Below are 18,664 nucleotides of genomic sequence, written 5' to 3' on the forward strand. Positions count from 1 at the left end.
GCCGTGTTAACACGTCTTATGTCCTGCCAAGAGCATTTTCTGAAATTTTCCGAACAGAAAGGCTAAGTCTGCGCGTATTTTAATTGAACTTAGGTGTTTTTTTTAATGCAAATATAACAAAAAGTTTGCCGGATAAGTTGTTTTTACAATGAAAAGGGGACAGATTCTTGCAAATATGGCAAGAAAATTGCCAAAAAAAGACATAGAGATATTAAAATCCAATTCAAAAGAGACAACCTCTGAAAGTTTAGTGGTAGATCAGCAAATGCGAGTTACGGACTGTGATTTAACCCTTTGAAGTTAGCACATCACGTGTTCGTTCTGAGTCGCAACAACGCAAGGTTTCTGATGAATTTACAAGTCAAAGCGAGTCTGAAGAAGACGTCTTTCATGAAACGGATTTTTTAGACTCAGATTTTGTACCTTCAAGTGAAAATTCTGAGCTGAAAGCCACCACTGAAAGCATACAAATTATGGCAAATGTATTAGAAGCGAACATCAATAATTTTGTCTCACCTGGTTTGAATGAGGCCGAGCTTTTTTCTACTTCTAATAAATCACCAAAACAAACTAAAAAGCCAGGTAGGAATTTAAAAAAGGAATACAAAAAGTCTAGAAAAAACTGCAGTGATTACACAAATAAACAAGTTCTGGGGGAATGTAGAATGAAATGCAAAACAAAAATTAGCTTCGAAGAACAAACCATCCTCTTTAAAAGTTAGTGGAATAGGGACTATAACTCACGTCGGCAAATACTATCAAGCCTAATTGACGTTCAGCACAAAAAAACTGCCACCTTAGATAACCCGATCAAAAGAGAGTACGTTTTTATTTACCATTTCGAAACTAATTCCGAAAACACAAAAGTTTGCAAGAAATGTTTCCTTCAATTGTATGGCGAAACAGAACAGAGAATCAAAACTATTTGTATGTACAAAACACAACCGGAATACGGCAGAGGCCCTCCTAATGACCGCCGGGGATGAAGTGCTCCAAGCAACAAGCTTACGGTTGAGAAGCATAACGAAGTTTTGAACTTTATAAACTCTATACCAAAATATGAAAGCAATTACAGTCGGCGTCATACTACCAAGATCTATTTCCAACGAGGACTTAATCAGGCATCACTCTATAGATTGTATAAAGAAAATATTTCTAATCCGGTGTCAGAATCAAAATTTCAGGAAATATTTAAAACTTTTGACATTAAAATTAAAAAAACCCTAGCTTGATTTATGTACCCAATGCGAAACATTGAAAGAAAAAATTAAAAACACTGGGAATATGGAGGAAAAAGCTGAGATTACTTTACAATTAAAAACCACCATGATGCTGCTGATTTCGCATATGACTGTAAGAAAAAGGACAAAAAACTCTCCTGTCAAGATAAGTCTGTGAAAATGTTTTCTTTCGACCTGCAGCAGTGTCTGCCAACGCCTTATTTGAAAGCTTCAATGTTTTTTTATAAACGTCCCTTGTGGACCTTCAACTTAACTATTCATGATGGTGCCACCAACAAGGCCAACTGCTACATTTGGCATGAAGCTATTGCGAAGCGCGGAACTAATGACATCGGCTCTTGCATTTATAAGTGCCTCGCAAGCTTATCTAATGACGTAAAGCATGCCATTTTATACAGTGATTCATGCATTGATCAAAATCGTAACTCGTATATTTGTGCTATGTTTGCAAAGGTGTTGGAAGATCATCCCACAATTGAAAAAATTGATCACAAGTTTCTGGTTGTTGGTCATACCCATCTAGAATGTGATACAGTTCACGCACAGATAGAAAAGAAAAAGAAATACACTTCTGTTTCTATTCAACATCTCCATGACTGGTCAAATTTAATTGCTGCTACAAACAAAAAGTATATTACTCAGGATATGAAGCAAGAAGAATTCTACAATTTCAATGCATTGATGAAAGACAAATATACCTGGAGAAACAATAACACCGAAGGTTAGTATTTTACTTATAAGTAATAGTATTAATATTAGTATTTTGCTTATTTCTTATTTTTTATTTAAAAATTATTATTTCTTACAATTTTTTAGGTGAAAAGTTTGAGTGGACGTTTGTAAGGCGGTTGCGGTATGTGAAAAAGGAGCCTGGACTGATACGCTACAAATATTCTCTTGGCTTGGACGATCCATTTAAGGAATTAAGCATAAAAGCACGGCGTAAAAGAGATCAAAACTATGAGGTTGCAAAATCTTATACGGGTCCTCTCGCTATTTCTGCAAACAAAAAACGCGATTTGCTAGATATGTTGCCGTTGGTCAACCAAGAGCTGCACAGTTTTTACCGAAATCTTAAAGTTGAAGGAGAATCCGTGGTTGAAATAGATTCAGATTTGGATGAAATTGAAGAAAATCTCTAAAAATTTCATTAATAAAAAAAATTATAAATTTGTTTGTGTTCATATATGCATCTGTATTGAAGTGCCTATTTATTTTATTGTGTTACTGATGTTAATTTTCTTTTATTGTTTAAAAATTCTTTTGTTAAATGAAAATTATTTTAAATCTTTACTTATGAGTTTTCTATTGTAAATTACATAAAGAACTTGCATATTTTGTTTTTTATAAATAAAAATTAATTTTAGATTATCCACTTAAGTCTGGTTTGTGTTATTAAAATGTTTGAAAAAGGAACTTAAGTCGTAATAGGTTAAAAATTTTGTGAAATTTTTCGTCTCAGGTGATTTTTGTAAATGCTCTTACCTGACATAAGCGGATATTTTTTTCTAAAATCAGCTTGGAAGAAGCACTTATTTCCTTTAAACTTGGTTTAAAATAAAACTGTTGCGGTTAGTCGAAGATAGTTAACTGGAAAATCATAAGAAATCATGACCCTTTTATGTAATGGTCCTATTTCTTTTTAATAGGTATGTATTAACAAAAGTTTTGTTAACAGTTAAATGTGTTTTTTCGCTCTCCTGTAAAATTTGGTTTTTAGACTTAAGTGGGTTTTCCAAATATCCACAGATATAGTTCTAAGTTTAGTTTTTATACTCTTGCAACCAGTTGCTATAGAGTATGATAGTTTTGTTCACCTAATGGTTGTACGTATCACCAAAAACTAATCAAAATAAATATAGGGTTATATACTTGTATGTATATATATGTAAATGTTCAAGGTGACGAGAAACATGAAATCCGCTTGACTCTCGGTCTGTCCGTCCGTCCGTGCAGGCTGTAACATGAGTAAAAATTTAAAATATCTTAATGAAACTTGATATGCAGGTTTCTTAGTACAAAAAAAAAGTTATAGTTCGTAAATGGGCGTAATCGGACAACTGCCACGCCCAAAAATCGCCATTAATCGAAAACCTAAAAAGCGCCATAAATAAGCACTAAATTAAGATATAAAACTCATATATGGCACAGGGGATCGCAGTAGTCATGGGCACCAGTGGGAAAAAAATTTTGAAAAAGTGTACGTGACCCCGCCCTTTTATAAGTTTAATGTATATATCTCATAACTCCTACATACATACATTGTGAAAATGGACGAAATAAGAGAGCTTGTTTTATTTATAACATCTTTGTCTATCTTTGTGCCTAAAATAGATGAATTTGAGCGAAAACTTGGCCTAGCCCCTATATAACTAATATCTGGATTTTTGAACATCCGGTTGACTTTACTCTATATGATTGGCTTTACACCTCAAAGCATTTACCCGGCTTTGAGCTCAGCAAGTTGCAAGGTTTGTGAAATATACAATTGAAATTCAGAGATAATCCTTTTCTGACAATAGTAACTCTGTGTTGAATCAAACCAACACCTAACGGTTGTACGTATCACCTCAGATGGATATAGGTTTATATATATGTATATAAATGATCAGGATAAAAGTATGATTTGAAATCCGGGTGACTGTCTGCCTGCTCGTTTGTCTGTCTGTCCGTGCAAACTGTAACTTGAGTAAAAATTGTGATGAAACTTTGTATAAGCGTTCCTTGGTGAAGAAAAATTAAGTAAACGGATCATTGGCACGCCTTCAAATCTCCATTAACCGAAAGTCTATAAAGGGCCATAACTATGTACAAAATTAAGATATGAAACTCTAATTTTAGCACCTGTAGGCCAAAAATTAAAAATGCGGACTTGGCCCGGCCTTCTAATAGGCTTAATGATAGCACTAATATTATAAGAACTTCTACCGACGGTGTGAAAATGGATGAAATCGGAGGATAACCTCGTTCCCCATATGTTAAAAACTACTAAAAGCGCGATGGGCGTGGCACCGTCCAATTTTTTGGTGAAATCACATATCTCAGGATCCGACCGATCGATTTCGATTTAACTTAGTACGTAGTTCTAATATTCTTATGTCACAGTGGGAAATCGACGAAATCGGACTACATCCCATCTTTTTCTTTTATAACGCAATTATAAAATCTATTTGAAACTTTCACTTTCCAGTATACGAATCAAGAAGTAATTAATATAATCGCATACAATTATGGACTAATAATTGCTTTAAAGTATGCCATGACCAAAAATAGGCAAAATCCAACCAAAACTGTTCAAGCCCCTAGGTATTAAATATGTGGACCCTAGTATCTATAATTGACTTTTGACCGAAAATATCGGCCAATGTTTAAAATATACAATTGAAATTCAGAGAGAATCCTTTTTTGACAATAGTAACTCTATGTTGAATCAAGCCAATACTTCCTTGAGCCCTCGTATCTAATATAAAGATTTTCGAACTTCCGCGTGTCTTTTAATTGCAAATATCGGCCAATATTTGAGATATCAAAATGAAATTATAGAACAGGTTTTACTCATAACATTATATCTTTGTTCCTAAAATAGATACAAATCTTTACCTAGCCCCCATATAACTAATATCAGGATTTTCGGAGTACCGGCTGACTTTACTCCAGGGAACATTTTTTTAGTATGTGACATGTTAACACAACTCCCATATACTCCATATAATGATTTTTGTTTTTCTAACAGACCTTATGGTAAATATGTCGGACAGTGTATACGTTATATTTACTATATTATATAAAATTGCTTAGATTCCAATCCTCTGGTAGACGTTTTACATCTTAAGGTAATCAATTAATATTTTTTTTGGAATTGAAAACTCTGCAAATTTCTTCCAATATCAAAAATCTTTATGATTCATTTTCACAAGGCAGCTTCCGGATGGATTGCTGCGGGCATTGTGAATAATTGTGTGAGCCGAAATTGGTCGATTGCTCACAATTGATTTACCGAAGCTGTGATCACATTTTATGACGCAGAAAAAACTAAATTTTCTGTTCTCCACACTGTGCCCTTTCTACAAGAAACGCTGTAGCGACCGTAATAATTTGAAGTTCGATTTCAAAATTTTACAGAATGTTTATTACAGTGTTTACTATCCAATAATGCAACACAAGAAATCGATTTCTCGAAAATTTCACACTGAAACGATTCCTTAACCGTTAGAAAAAAACCCGAAGCAATAGAAATTAGCTCAAGATGACAAGTAGAAATGTTTTAGCAAAACTCACGTGGATTCCTGTGCAGACAACGGAGCAGAATGGATTCACAAATGCTGTTTACCTTTCACGTTCATTTAACACATAAGCGGACATAAACAACATTGTTTCTTTAATAAAATCTATTCAATTTTAAATTTTGAAAAAAAAAAACGAATTATAGGAAATCAACTGATTCGAACTTAAATTCTAAATTAAAAAAACAATAATATTTTATTTAATTTGGTTTTCCATCTGACCTTGATTTCGTGTACTTCTTTATCTTACTTAATGTGTTTAAAGCCAATAACATTAATATATATAGTACGTATTAGATTTTATACATAGGGGTATTTAGTTGTTAATTTGACCTTTTCGCTGTGCGTCTCAGAAAAACTGCGTTGTTATCTCCATTACAGAGAGCGTGCAACAATATACAGTTCGATTCGCTCAGAATTAACTGGCAACTTACCTAAACTCTTATTTTCTATTGGGATAACTCACATATTGGCCGATATATGCGGTACGAAGTCACCTAGAAGTTCGAAAATCTTTATATTTATTATACCGATTCAACCCATTTTTGACATACATACAAACCATTTTTAGAGAAGGATTATCCCTTAATTTCAGTTTTAACAAGTAAGGAAGGGCTAAGTTCGGGTGTCACCGAACATTTTATACTCTCGCATGATAAAGTGATAATCGAGATTTCATTATACGTCATTTATATATTTTTAAAATACCGTATTTTTGTAAAGTTTTATTCCGCTATCATCATTGGTTCCTAATGTTTACATATATTATACAGAGAAGGCATCAGATGGAATTCGAAATAGCGTTATATTGGAAGAAGGCGTGGTTGTGAACCGATTTCACCCATATTTCGTACGTGTCATCAGGGTGTTAAGAAAATATTATATACCGAATTTCATTGAAATCGGTGTAGTAGTTCCTGAGATATGGTTTTTGATCCATAAGTGGGCGAGGCCACGCCCATTTTCAATTTTTCAAAAAAGCCTGGGTGCAGCTTCCTTCTGCAATTTCTTCCGTAAAATTTAGTGTTTCTGACGTTTTTTGTTAATCCGTTAACGCACTTTTAGTGATTTTCAACATAACCTTTGTATGGGAGGTGGGCGTGGTTATTATCCGATTTCTTCCATTTTTGAACTGTATATGGAAATGCCTGAAGAAAACGACTCTGTAGAGTTTGGTTGACATTGCTATAGTAGTTTCCGAGATTTGTACAAAAAACTTAGTAGGGGGCGGGGCCATGCCCACTTTTCCAAAAAAACTGCGTCCAAATATGCCCCTCCCTAATGCGATCCTTTGTGCCAAATTTCACTTTAATATCTTTATTTATGGCTTAGTTATGACACTTTATAAGTTTTCGGTTTCCGCCATTTTGTGGGCGTGGCAGTTGGCCGATTTTGCCACTCTTCGAACTTAACCTTCTTATGGAGCCAAGGAATACGTGTACCAAGTTTTATCATGATATCTCAATTTTTACTCAAGTTACAGCTTGCACGGACGGACGGACAGACGGACGGACGGACAGACAGACATCCGGATTTCGACTCTACTCGTCGCCCTGATCACTTTGGTATATATAACCCTATATCTGACTCTTTTAGTTTTAGGACTTACAAACAACCGTTATGTGAACAAAACTATGTATAATACTCTCCTTAGCAACATTGTTGCGAGAGTATAAAAATCACACATTGACCGACATTTTCGATCAGAAGTTAACTATAGGTACCGGGGTCTAAATATTCGGTACCTAGGGGCTTGAACAGTTTTTATTGGATTTAAACAATTTTTGGTCATAAGTTGGCACACACTAAAGAGATTATTCGTGTAAAGTTTTATCCCGTTGTATTAATTGCTTCTTGATTTGTGTACTGGAAACTGAACGAATCAAGTGGAATTTTAAATTGTGCTTTATGGAAAGTAGGCGTGGTTGTTGTCCGATTTGGTTCACTTTCATAATGTGACATGAAAATATAAGAATGCCACGTATGTTGGGTAACGAGATATGGGATTTCATCCAAAGTGGGCGGTGCCACGCTCATCGTACAATTTTCACACCAGCTACCTTAAAGTTCTCTCTTACCATCTCTGTGGTAAAATTTAATGTCTCTGGCGTATTTAGTTATTGATTTATCGAGCTTTTAGTAGTTTTTAACAGTACCGTTATATGGGGAGTAAGCGGGGTTACCCTCCAATTTCATCCACTTTTCACACAGTCCGTAGAAGTTCTTATAAGATTTGTACTCAGCAAATTTAGTTGTTGTAGCTTAAGTGTTTAGAAGACACGTATATTAAACTTGTTAGAGGGCGGGGCCGCGCCCCTTGCTACTACGATCCTCTGCACCAAACTCCAGCTTTATATTATATTTTAATTTAGTGCTTAGTTATGACACTTTATATGGTTTCGGTTAATGGCGATTTGTGGACGTGGCAGCAGGACCAAGTTTCATCGAGATATCTCAATTTTTACTCAAGTTACAGCCTGCACGGGCAGATGGACAGACAGACAGTCAACTGGATTTCAACTTTTCTCGTCATTCCGATCATCTATATATATGTATACATATGTACATAACCCTTTATCTATCTCGTTTACTTTTAGGTGATACGTACAACAGTTAGGTGAACAAAATTCTGTGGAAACTAGTTGCAAAAGTATAAAAACAAGAACATAACATCGTTTGTTCGTATATATAGTGTTCGAATAAAGTCTTTGTACATCATCTAATAAAAAGTTTATAGTGCTTTATAGGGTCTAAGGCGTTTCCTTCTAGGTATTTTAAACTGCGTCGAAAATTTAAGACTTTCTGAGTTTTCTAAATCATATAGATATACATATATATACATATCGACAAACAGTTAGTTTTCACGTTTTCACTTACCGCATTTGTAATCAGGACAACACTGTCCTGTCTTCTGTATGGCTCGACAGCCCACTTGCTTTTCGCATGTTACATTCGTTTCCATCACAAGCACACCGTCCAGCAAACACTGACCTACGACGATGAACGAATGGAAAGGCAGACATCACAGAGCAGAAAATGCAACCAAATAAACAAACAGCGAAGAAAACACGACCAAAACAGAGTTATACATACATTTGTTAACAAAAACGAATTTAATAAAAAGCAAAAAAAAAAAAGAATGGAAGACAACGCAACAGTAATCTAAGGTTCTCTGTGGTATCCGAGCAGCTCGATAATGGGCAAGTGCGTAGCTCTTGACATTCTCTAGTTACCGCATGTTGTGGCGTCTTTCGATTTGTAATTAACTTTGTTAGTGTCACATTATATGCTCACCTTGAGGATGGTCGACCACGGGTGGTACTGGCTCCACTGTAGAGCTGATGTCTTTTGTTTGCTCCTGTAGTATCTGTTTGGCGGAAAGATCGCGCTTTAGTCTTAACACTGACGAATGGTCTCTTCCATTTCCTACGGTTCCTATTGGCAGTATGTGGTAGTAGTTCATAGTTATTGGTAGTGTTGTTCAAATATAAATTATTGTTGTTACAGTAGAATTGTTGGAAATACGAGTGTACGTGGAGGTTTTAAGACATGTAAAGAAATGTAAATGAATTTCAAAAAATTAGTTTTGTGTATGACATTGTATTTGCGGTAGTAGGTAAAACTTTATGTAAGAATTATGTAAGAAAACGCGGAAGAACGTATGGAATAATCATTTTTGAGCGGGTTGTAAACAAGAGTTTAAATAACTGTACAAAGCCCAATTTCAACACATACTTCTATGAATCCATTTTGATTAAATTTAATGGACCGAATTAACATCTGCGATTCTTTGCTGAAACGAAATTAATTTGAACCATATCCGAAGCGAATCTATATTTAACTGTCAAAAACTGATGAGATTGAAGCAAGTAATCGAAAAAATCAGGACAACGCTAGACCACATACATCTTTGATGACTCGGCAGAAACTGGAAGAGCTTGGCTGGGAAATTTTGATGCATCCGCCATATAGCCTTGACCTTGCACAATCGGACTACCATTTGTTTCGGTCAATGCAGAACTCCCTTAATGGAGTAAAGTTGCCTTATTGAAACGATTGGAATAAGATCTAACAAGCGTAGGAGCATCCTGTTGCTTAGTGAAGTTTCTAACTTAAAATTTGAAATAGCATAAATAAGTTTGCGTCGTCCGTTCGAGGTCTCCGTCTAGGTTACGTGGACCTCATACAATGAAACTAAAGGCCGGGAACTGTTAAAATTTTTCTATCAAATAAATCTTTATTTGCTCGCTTATCTTCTACGGTGTTAGAATTAGGCTAATCATTGGTTTACGGAATGCTCCAAAGCTCAGTTCTTCGTGGTTTAAACATCATGTTTATTCATATTGATGCTGTATACACCTACGCCAAGGTTTCTAATGACTTAGGGATTATAACCTTACGACCATCTTTAGCAAATCGGAGTTCGGCATCTCGAAACTATGAATCCTTGGCCTTTTTATCTCCACGTATAGTCCATTGTTACAACCTGTTATGTGGTCTCCCAAATTCCTGGTTTTTGCCCTGAGTTTTTCTTATTCTAATGTAAGTTTATTGTATTTTCTTTCATTTTAACAGTATTCACCTGCGTGTTTTTATGTGAAAATTTTAGGATTTACGTTTATAACATGCGTCGAACATAACGCATCATCATCTTTTCAATCAACGAGGTGAGTTATACATATTTATTCATTCGCCTGCATTATCGTGGTCACCTTCCAAATAGTCCCCAATCGATATTATGCACTTAATACTATGTGCGAAAAATAGTAAGACTTTGTTCATAATTTTAAAATTCTTAATTTATTCTTTGAAATATACATACATATGTCGTCTTCCTCAAAGTAATCCCCCTTGGCCTGAATATACTTTTGACAACATTTTTTGCAGCCCTTGCAACAGTTGTTATGTCAATGTGCATATCGATTCACGTTTAATGACTCAAAACGGTTTCCCCGAAGCGGTCGTTTGAATTTGCTGAATAGACAGGAGCCACATGGAGCTAAATCAGGCGAATACGGTTGTTGCAGGATATTGGTTGAAAATTTGGCAAAAAACTGATGAAGAGATTTTGGATTATTGTGATGCAAAAATCAAGAGTTGCCGGCCTATAATTTCGGCCCCCTTTTACTTCTTGTACTTCAGAAATACAAGCGACAGCCATATCAACCTAGAAAAAATATTTCGACGAATGGGTTTACACCCGAAATTTCAATAAAAAAGTTTTACTATATATTTTTAAACTCGATGTTTGGGATAGCTTTTAGTTCTTTCACCTATCCTGTAAAACGATGCCCCTTTAAAGTTCTCTTTATTTTTGGAAATTGGAAAATGTCTACGTCAATGTCGTTGTCTGTCGAATAAGGAAGCACGGGCATCGTTACAGTATTATTATTATGTTTGGCTAAGAATTAATGAACAAATTCTTTGATACATTTCTTTTAACAAACGAAGAACGCCATAAAAACAAGTCTAACCTTAGCGGCTCCTACAAAAAAAGAAATGAATACACTTGAACAATTTATAATATCAACATAATAAAAAAAATTCGACAGGACTCTCCGAAGTCCCATAAATTATAAATTTTAATGGCTTAGGCGGTGTTCAGACGAGGCGTCATTTCCTGTTGCTCCTTGCTTTTTGATTACTCAATTATTATCTTTATTCATACTTTTCGTAAATTCAAACACAATGTAAATATAAATTTGGAAGTTGGAGCAATTGCAACTATGAAAAGATTTTCAAATTGAGAAATAAATGCCGAATTGCTTGACGGCGAAATGTTAGGGACAAGAACACAGAAAACTGGTTTGGTCTACAAAATAGTCCGCACTGTTATTCTCAGTTGATATTAGATTATACATATCTCTTTTCTCCAAATATCATATCCGCCCCAACTGCCATCCTTTGTAATCTTATATTCATTATTCGCTTTTATTTATTGCCTTCTGCTTACATTATTTGTTGCTGTTATATTTATAGTGAGTTGTATGAAACTTGCAGCGCTTAGATGGCATTCACATGAAGACGCTTTTGTCGCTCAGTATCGGCAAATTCTCTTTTGGTGTCGCCCTGTGCGTTCACACGAGCGAAAAGAGCAACTCGAGTAGAGTTTTTCGTCTTCCTTTTCACAAAATTTTCGCAAATGTTTGCGGCTATTAATATTTTCAAAGAAATATGTCGGAAATTCCGCAAGCTATCAGAATGTATTGACTAACCGCTATTCAAGGCCAAATTTATGACGGAAAGTATTAAAAGGCCACAATTTTGTTACTTTATATTTTTTCTATTTTATCATGAATTAATTACATTTACTGTTTTAAATAACATTATATTCGAATTCGAATTATTAAATTTAATACTGCTAAATGTTATTAAATTTCTGAATTAAATATTGAAGTATCGTATTTTTATCCTTATTCAGCACTTTCTAAAATACTATTATATATGTATGTATAACAAAATTCAAATTTCTGAACATATCGTATATATTCATTTGAAACCATGAAAAGGATGGCTGAAATTCGTAGCTGGGAACTGGGAACAAAAACACAAAATCTGCTAACAGAGCACGAGCGGCACGGTCCCTTCGTCTTTCCTCGTTCGTTTTGGGCGACAAAAGAGCCCGTGTGGGAACTGGCATTTATGCAGCAACAGTTATTTTTTCAAGACAGTGTATACATGCATACAAATTTTGATGTAATAATATACATATGTATATACTTATAATAAACAATTTGTGTCATCTTTCTTCTTTTACCATATTTCCTTGCCGTGTGGCTCCTTTGTTGCTGCTTTATTGTTGCAAACTCATTTCCTATTTTATCTCAATTGCGGTAATTTGTCCAATGAGCTGCGTGTCTTATGAATACGATTGTGTGTCGCTGCATGCATAATATGCATCACATTATGTATTTACATATGTAAATAGGTATGTATGCGAGTGTCTTGGTATTTGAACGAAATGGATATAATTCAACCGTTTCACCAGATTGAGACTTGTTCCCATCCAAATGTTTGTCGTCGAAGCAACGAATGAAAAATTATGATTGGCTCAAATGCTTTGAATTAAGCGTGATTTTTTTTTAAAGTGTACAAACCCATTCATGCTTATATAACCGTATGTACGTGTGTGAATGTAATTGCATAAGATATCACAGATGTACTTATAGATATGTACATACATATATATAGACAACTGTGTTCGAAATAATAGCAGTGTAATTGATTTTTATTATGGGTTATTATTATTGTACTTAATTCGCTCATATTCAAGCTTAAAAGATATATGAATTCTTTAAAGAATAAGATAAGGTTCTTCTTTGAATAAATAAAAAAAGTTTGTAAACTAAAATTTCAGATGTGATTAATAATAGAAGTATTTAAGATTTTACATCAAAAATCAATTAAATCATTATAATAATATAAAATAAAGTTTAAACAATTAGTATTTCGTCGAATGATCGTTGTTGGATAACACAACTGCGCATCTCCTTAGCATGGAGTCCACTAAACGCTTGAATTTCTCGAGAGGAATGGCCTTCCACGCCTTCTTCACATCACTCTATAATAGCTTCGTATTTGACGGATTCTCTTTCCCTACAGCTTCTTTGATCTCTGCCCAAAGATTCTCAATTGATTTAAGGTCCAGTGACTGAGCCGGCCAACCTATAACCTCAACTCCATTTAGAGCAAACCAATTTTTTTTCCAACCTGCTGGTATGTTTGGGGTCGTTATCTTGTTGATAGACCCATTTCAACGGCATTTTCCATTCAGCATGTGGTAGCATAGTCCACTCAATTATTTCAACGTACAATTTGGCATCCTTGTTTTCTTTAATCCAAAATAACGGACCTGCACCATAGTAAGAGAAGCACCCTCATACATTGATTTTGGTACCTTCATGTTTTTCCGTCCGTGAAACATGTATTTAAGATCAAATGAAGCGTTTATTGGCCTTCGTACATACTCTCGGCGTCCTCGGGAACCAAATTAAACTGACCAATGCAGGTGCTCTTCAATTCACTGCTGTTATTCACAAACCACTGCTATTATTTCGAACACAGTTGTATATATATGTATGTATGTCGGAATACAATGAATTCTAGTATATAAATAGCCTTAGCTAGTTACTTTTTTTAGCACCAAACAGTTATTATTTTCATATCCCCACTTATTTACTTTAATACCTGCTCCATTTTAATTTTGTATTTTAATATTCAAGACGAGGGTATCACAGACACTTGTATGTTCTCACATATCTATGTACATGTATGTACATACATATACATATACATATACATATGTGGTTAGTCAATTTAAAATGTAGGTAGATACAGTGAAGTGCAAATACACCAATAAAATTCCATTTTTTATTGGATTACAGTATTTTAACGCAAATGAAAATTAACCAACAATACAAGTAAGGAAGGACTCAGTTCGGTTGCAGCCGGTCATTTTATACTCTTGCAATTTGCAAGAATCAAAGCCAGGGAAATATTTTAAGGTGTAAAACCAATCATTTAGAGTAAAATCAGCCGGATGTTCGAAAATCTTGGTATTAGTTATATGGGGTAAGTCAAGTGTTCGCTCAAATTTAACTATTTTAGGCACAAAGATACACTGTTATGAGAAAAACACGCTCTCTTATTTTCATTGGGTTTACTAACATATTGACCGATATATGCGGTGACCCGGAATTTCGAAAATCTTTATATTAAGTATATCGTCCAATTTTCACATTGGCTCCCATAAACCTCTCTCATCCCATCTCGGTGGTAAAATTTAATGCTTCTGGAGTATTTAGTTATTGCTTTTAGTAGATTTTAACAGTAGCGCTATATGAGGAGTGAACGGAGTTATTCTCCGATTTCATCCACCCTGTCGCTATAAGTTCTTAGAAGATTTGTACTTAGCAAATTTAGATGTAGCTTAAGCGGTTTAGGAGATATTTAGATTAAACTTGCTAGTGGGCGGGGCCACGACCGACAAAAAATTTTCCCTGCAAGTGCCCCTTGCTACTACGATCCTCTGTACCAAATTACAGTGCTTAGTTATTGCGCTTTATATGTTTTCGGTTAATGACGATTATTCGGCGTGGCAGTGATCTGAACACGCACATGTACCTGTTATGGCACTTTATAGGTTTTCGGTTAATGGCGTTTTGTGGTCCGATTACGCCAATCCACGAATTTGTATTTTTTTTGTACTTAGGGACCCTAATATTAAGTTTCATAAAGATATCTCAATTTTTACACAAGTTACAGCTTGCACGGACGGACAGACAGAAAGTCCCTCGGATTTAAACTTTTTTTGTCATCCTGATCATTCATACAAGTATATGTACATACATATGTATATAAAACCCTATATACATATGTTAGTTTTAGGTGATACGTACAACTTTTAGGTGAATAAAACTCTGTAGAAACAGGTTGCAAGAGTAGTATATAATAAAGGGTATAAAATAAACTTACTGGCGTATCTAAATATAAGCGTTGAGCGGTGCGTTATTATTACGCTCAGCGTTAACGCCGACGCGACATTTCTAAATAAACAAAATAAGAATACGTCCAATTCTCGCTTGAATTCTAAAATTAGTACAAAAGAAGTGAAAATCATAATGAATTATTGTACAAGTATTAAACATCCCGCGACAAGAAATTAAAAAATATTACAATTTCATCGTTCTTTGCAACAAACATGAGGAATTCTTGACAGTAATTTGCCGCTCAGAAAATGCAACTCAGACTCTACTGAATTAAGAAATACGAGTTGACGTCAGCCAGGAGTGAATGACTGACAATTATAGCACTAGTTTCCTCTGAGCCACCGCGAGAAAACCCCTTGCGTATTGTTCTTAAAAAAACTGTCCAAAAATAACTCAAATTAATAAGAATTTAAAAAAGCGGAAACTATAAATAGTACACAATTTTTTTACACATTTTATGAAATATTGTCCGTTTATCAGAATTTGAACGAAATATTACGAAAATAGTTTCCATGTCCTGTCAATGGAACGTACTCATGTCCGGTTATAGGAATTGCTTTTGAATGAAAATAATAATGAAACGTTTTGTTCATCAAGAAAGTTAGAATACATGATTACGTATATTGATTGCCTTTCCTTTTTTCGGTTTAGACTGGGATAACTGTTACAAAAACAAATTGCACTATGCCGACATGTTATGACTTCTTTTGAGTTGAGAAGAAGAATTCTAAAACAGCATGTATGTATGTATGTACATTAGACCGGACCCCTTCAAATTTTTCTTTTTTATGCCAATAACGAAATTCCAAAATCTTAGACTGATTGCCCTAGGTTAAGGCGTGGCACATCCCCTCTAAAGTGGCTAAAACCAGTTATATGGACTTTTCGAGAGACAAGGCACAAAAATATAAGTAAAATGTTTCATATATGTCTTTAATATATTATTATATTGAAATTAACTTACGCAAGTTTTAGAAAGTTACTTTGAATATTAAATCTTTCGAAAAAGCTCACTGTTTTTTTGTTAACAAAATCTGAAATATTGTTTTGGTTTAATTCATTCATGTTTGTTACTATTCTTTTATTCTCATTATTTTGTTCCTTTTTGAGATTTTCAACCATTTTTCTCTTTTCTCCAAGGTCTACAGCATTACCAAAAAATGAAAGACCTGCTGCTTCTGGTGTCAGGTACCACAAGTGATTCGAAAACTTGAGCGTTACTTCATTGCTTATTATTTCATTAAATTCATTGAATTTAATAATATTTTTAATAAAATTTAAATCATTTAAGGGTGCTTTCGCGGCAATTGGCGCTTCAATCCACGGTCTCTAATAAATTTTCAAAATGAACACACTAATATCTTGTATAGCATTTTCCTCATCTGACGACATTAAGAATTGGTGGCGGAAAAGAAAAATCTTTATTGTATGTTGACATGATGCATCGCTCCAGGTGATTTAAACCTTACAGGCTCTGTGTTTCGACCAAGAAATATAAGGCTCAATTCCAATAACTCCTTGTAGTCTGCCCTGGGATGTTGTTTAGTGATATAGTTATGAGCAAATTGAGCTAATTGATCTTGTTCAGCTTTGTTTAGCGCAAGATTTATTTTTTTATCCACCATTCCACTTGCAAATTTTTGCTGATTGATTTTGGGCTAATTTTTTTTAAAACGCTGGAAAATATCTAATGATGGACCACTTAATTTTAAATCATATTTCGCGAAAGCACTTTTCAGCAAGAGCTCATATACATATGTATGTGATGACGGCAAGGGAGATATAACAATTCTCTATTAAGCTGTTGTTCTAATAAAATGCAAGTACCTTGTAATCTACCTGTATTTGTCGCGGTAGTATCAAAACATAAAGCTTCTACCTTGTTTGGAAAGAATGTTGTTAATATTTACTATTATAAGAAATTACTTTTAAATGCCTTTTCTGTAAGATTCCATTCCTTTAATAGTTCGAGTATGGCGTCCGTCTGTTCTTTGCCAGTACCAGCTGACAGGGCAGGTACTCCAAGTAGATGTTCAATGCCATCTGTTGTTATCACAACTGGTAATCTGTCCTCTTTTGCGTTTCCTGTGATTGACGGTAAAATTTTTCCATCCCAATGTACCGTAATTTGATTTATATTGCTGTTTTTAAAATCCGTCATCAGTTTTGCAGCAGTTTCCGAACGAATTTGTTTACGGCAAAGCTGAATCGATGTCTTGCTGATTACCAATGTACTGATATCATGTTCCAATGCTTCAGCCGCAGCTATCAGAATACGTACTGCGTCCCTATCACTGACTTTGCACTTGTCTAAGGTCGCAACAAGCTTTGAAGTGATAAAATGTTTCATTCCTCGTTTACTGTTTTTTTGTTGAAAGCTACAGTTAGCAGTTTGATCAGTATTATCATCACTGTCGTATACATCAATTAGTTCTTCAGTATTGTCACTCAAATCATTCGCTGTTAGGAATACTTGGAATTGTTCTTCACCCTGCTTTCCTTTTCGGATTACCTCTTTCTCAATACGAGTATTTCTTCGCTTTTCTTTTTCAAATAATGAACGATCGCATCCCACCATTGCACCAGGTCTACCTTCTTTACGTTTATTCTTCAAAAACTCTTTATATTCTTCTATTTTAATTAAATCTAACGAATTTCCGTGCGCAATGTCAAATAAGTTATTCATATTTTTAATAAACTGATCTTCTCGCATTTTTTGAAGTGGTGTGCTGTGTTTGCAAATTTTTTGCAGATTTTTCCATTCTTTATATAAAGCTTCAACTTTTTGAACACTTCTATCAATTTGGCGCACTGGAATACGGGCTTTATTCCAAAGAATTTCGGCCTCTTTGATAACCAGATACGCACTTGAACGAAGATCCAATTTCACTTTACGCATGTTATAAAACAACACTTTCAAAACTTGCCCCTTGGAAAGCAGCTTATATCCAACAATTTGGCTTTCGTCATATTCTAATAAATAAATTTTTTCACTAGCTCTTGTGTCCATTTTGCAAATACAATCAATATCAATTCTCTTTAAAGCAATAATGTTTCTATGATTCAAAGCTCAAAATAAGTACACTTCACTTTTTACACACTTTTAATTGCCACGTGGCTCAAAACTAACGGTATTGACCAGATGTTGACTTTCCTCTGTTGTTGCCAACATTTTATTTTACGATTTAAATATTTGTTTACAGAGTTGCCTGTTTGCGATTTTTTTTAAAGGCTTATGTTTTAAAACTCTTATGCAAACAGTAACTGAGTATAGGAAAAAATACGGTAGCATTAACAAATCAGACCTTTGCGCTTAAGTTTAAATGATTATAAAGAATATAAATCATTAAACGTAAGTTAATTTCAATATAATAATATACTAAACACATATGTATATGAAACATTTTACTTATGTATATTTTCGTGCCTTGTCTCTTGAAAAGTCCATATAAACCGGTTTTAGCCACTTTAGTGGGCATGTGCCACGCCTTAACCTAGGGCAATCAGTCTTAGATTTTGGAATTTCGTTATTGGCATAAAAAGGAAAAATTTGCGGGGGCGGTACACTCTTTTTGCAAAAAAAAATTTTTCCCATACAAAAAAAGACCAGTCTAATGTACATACTTGTATATTGTATACAAAAGGATAAACA

The 18,664-nt window shown here is 34.5% G+C and overlaps 1 protein-coding gene across 10 annotated transcripts in view; it reads right to left on the reverse strand.

Moving 5' to 3' along the window:
- LOC120767459 (probable secreted beta-glucosidase adg3) overlaps positions 1–18,664 on the reverse strand; it is a 147,517-nt gene that overhangs the window by 9,084 nt on the left and 119,769 nt on the right. For 8 of the 10 annotated variants that reach the window (XM_040093541.1, XM_040093538.1, XM_040093542.1 and 5 more), the window contains 2 exons: positions 8,819–8,959; positions 8,402–8,515 (listed from right to left, as the gene is read on the reverse strand). The exons of 1 other annotated variant lie outside the window; for it this stretch is intronic. In XM_040093541.1, the coding sequence (XP_039949475.1) occupies positions 8,402–8,515; positions 8,819–8,959 (255 nt within the window). The remainder of the gene's footprint in view (positions 1–8,401; positions 8,516–8,818; positions 8,960–18,664) is intronic. One more of the 10 variants, XM_040093534.1, reaches the window with a different exon arrangement.

Source organism: Bactrocera tryoni, chromosome 2 (genome assembly GCF_016617805.1).
Source record: "Bactrocera tryoni isolate S06 chromosome 2, CSIRO_BtryS06_freeze2, whole genome shotgun sequence".
NCBI lineage: Eukaryota > Metazoa > Arthropoda > Insecta > Diptera > Tephritidae > Bactrocera > Bactrocera tryoni.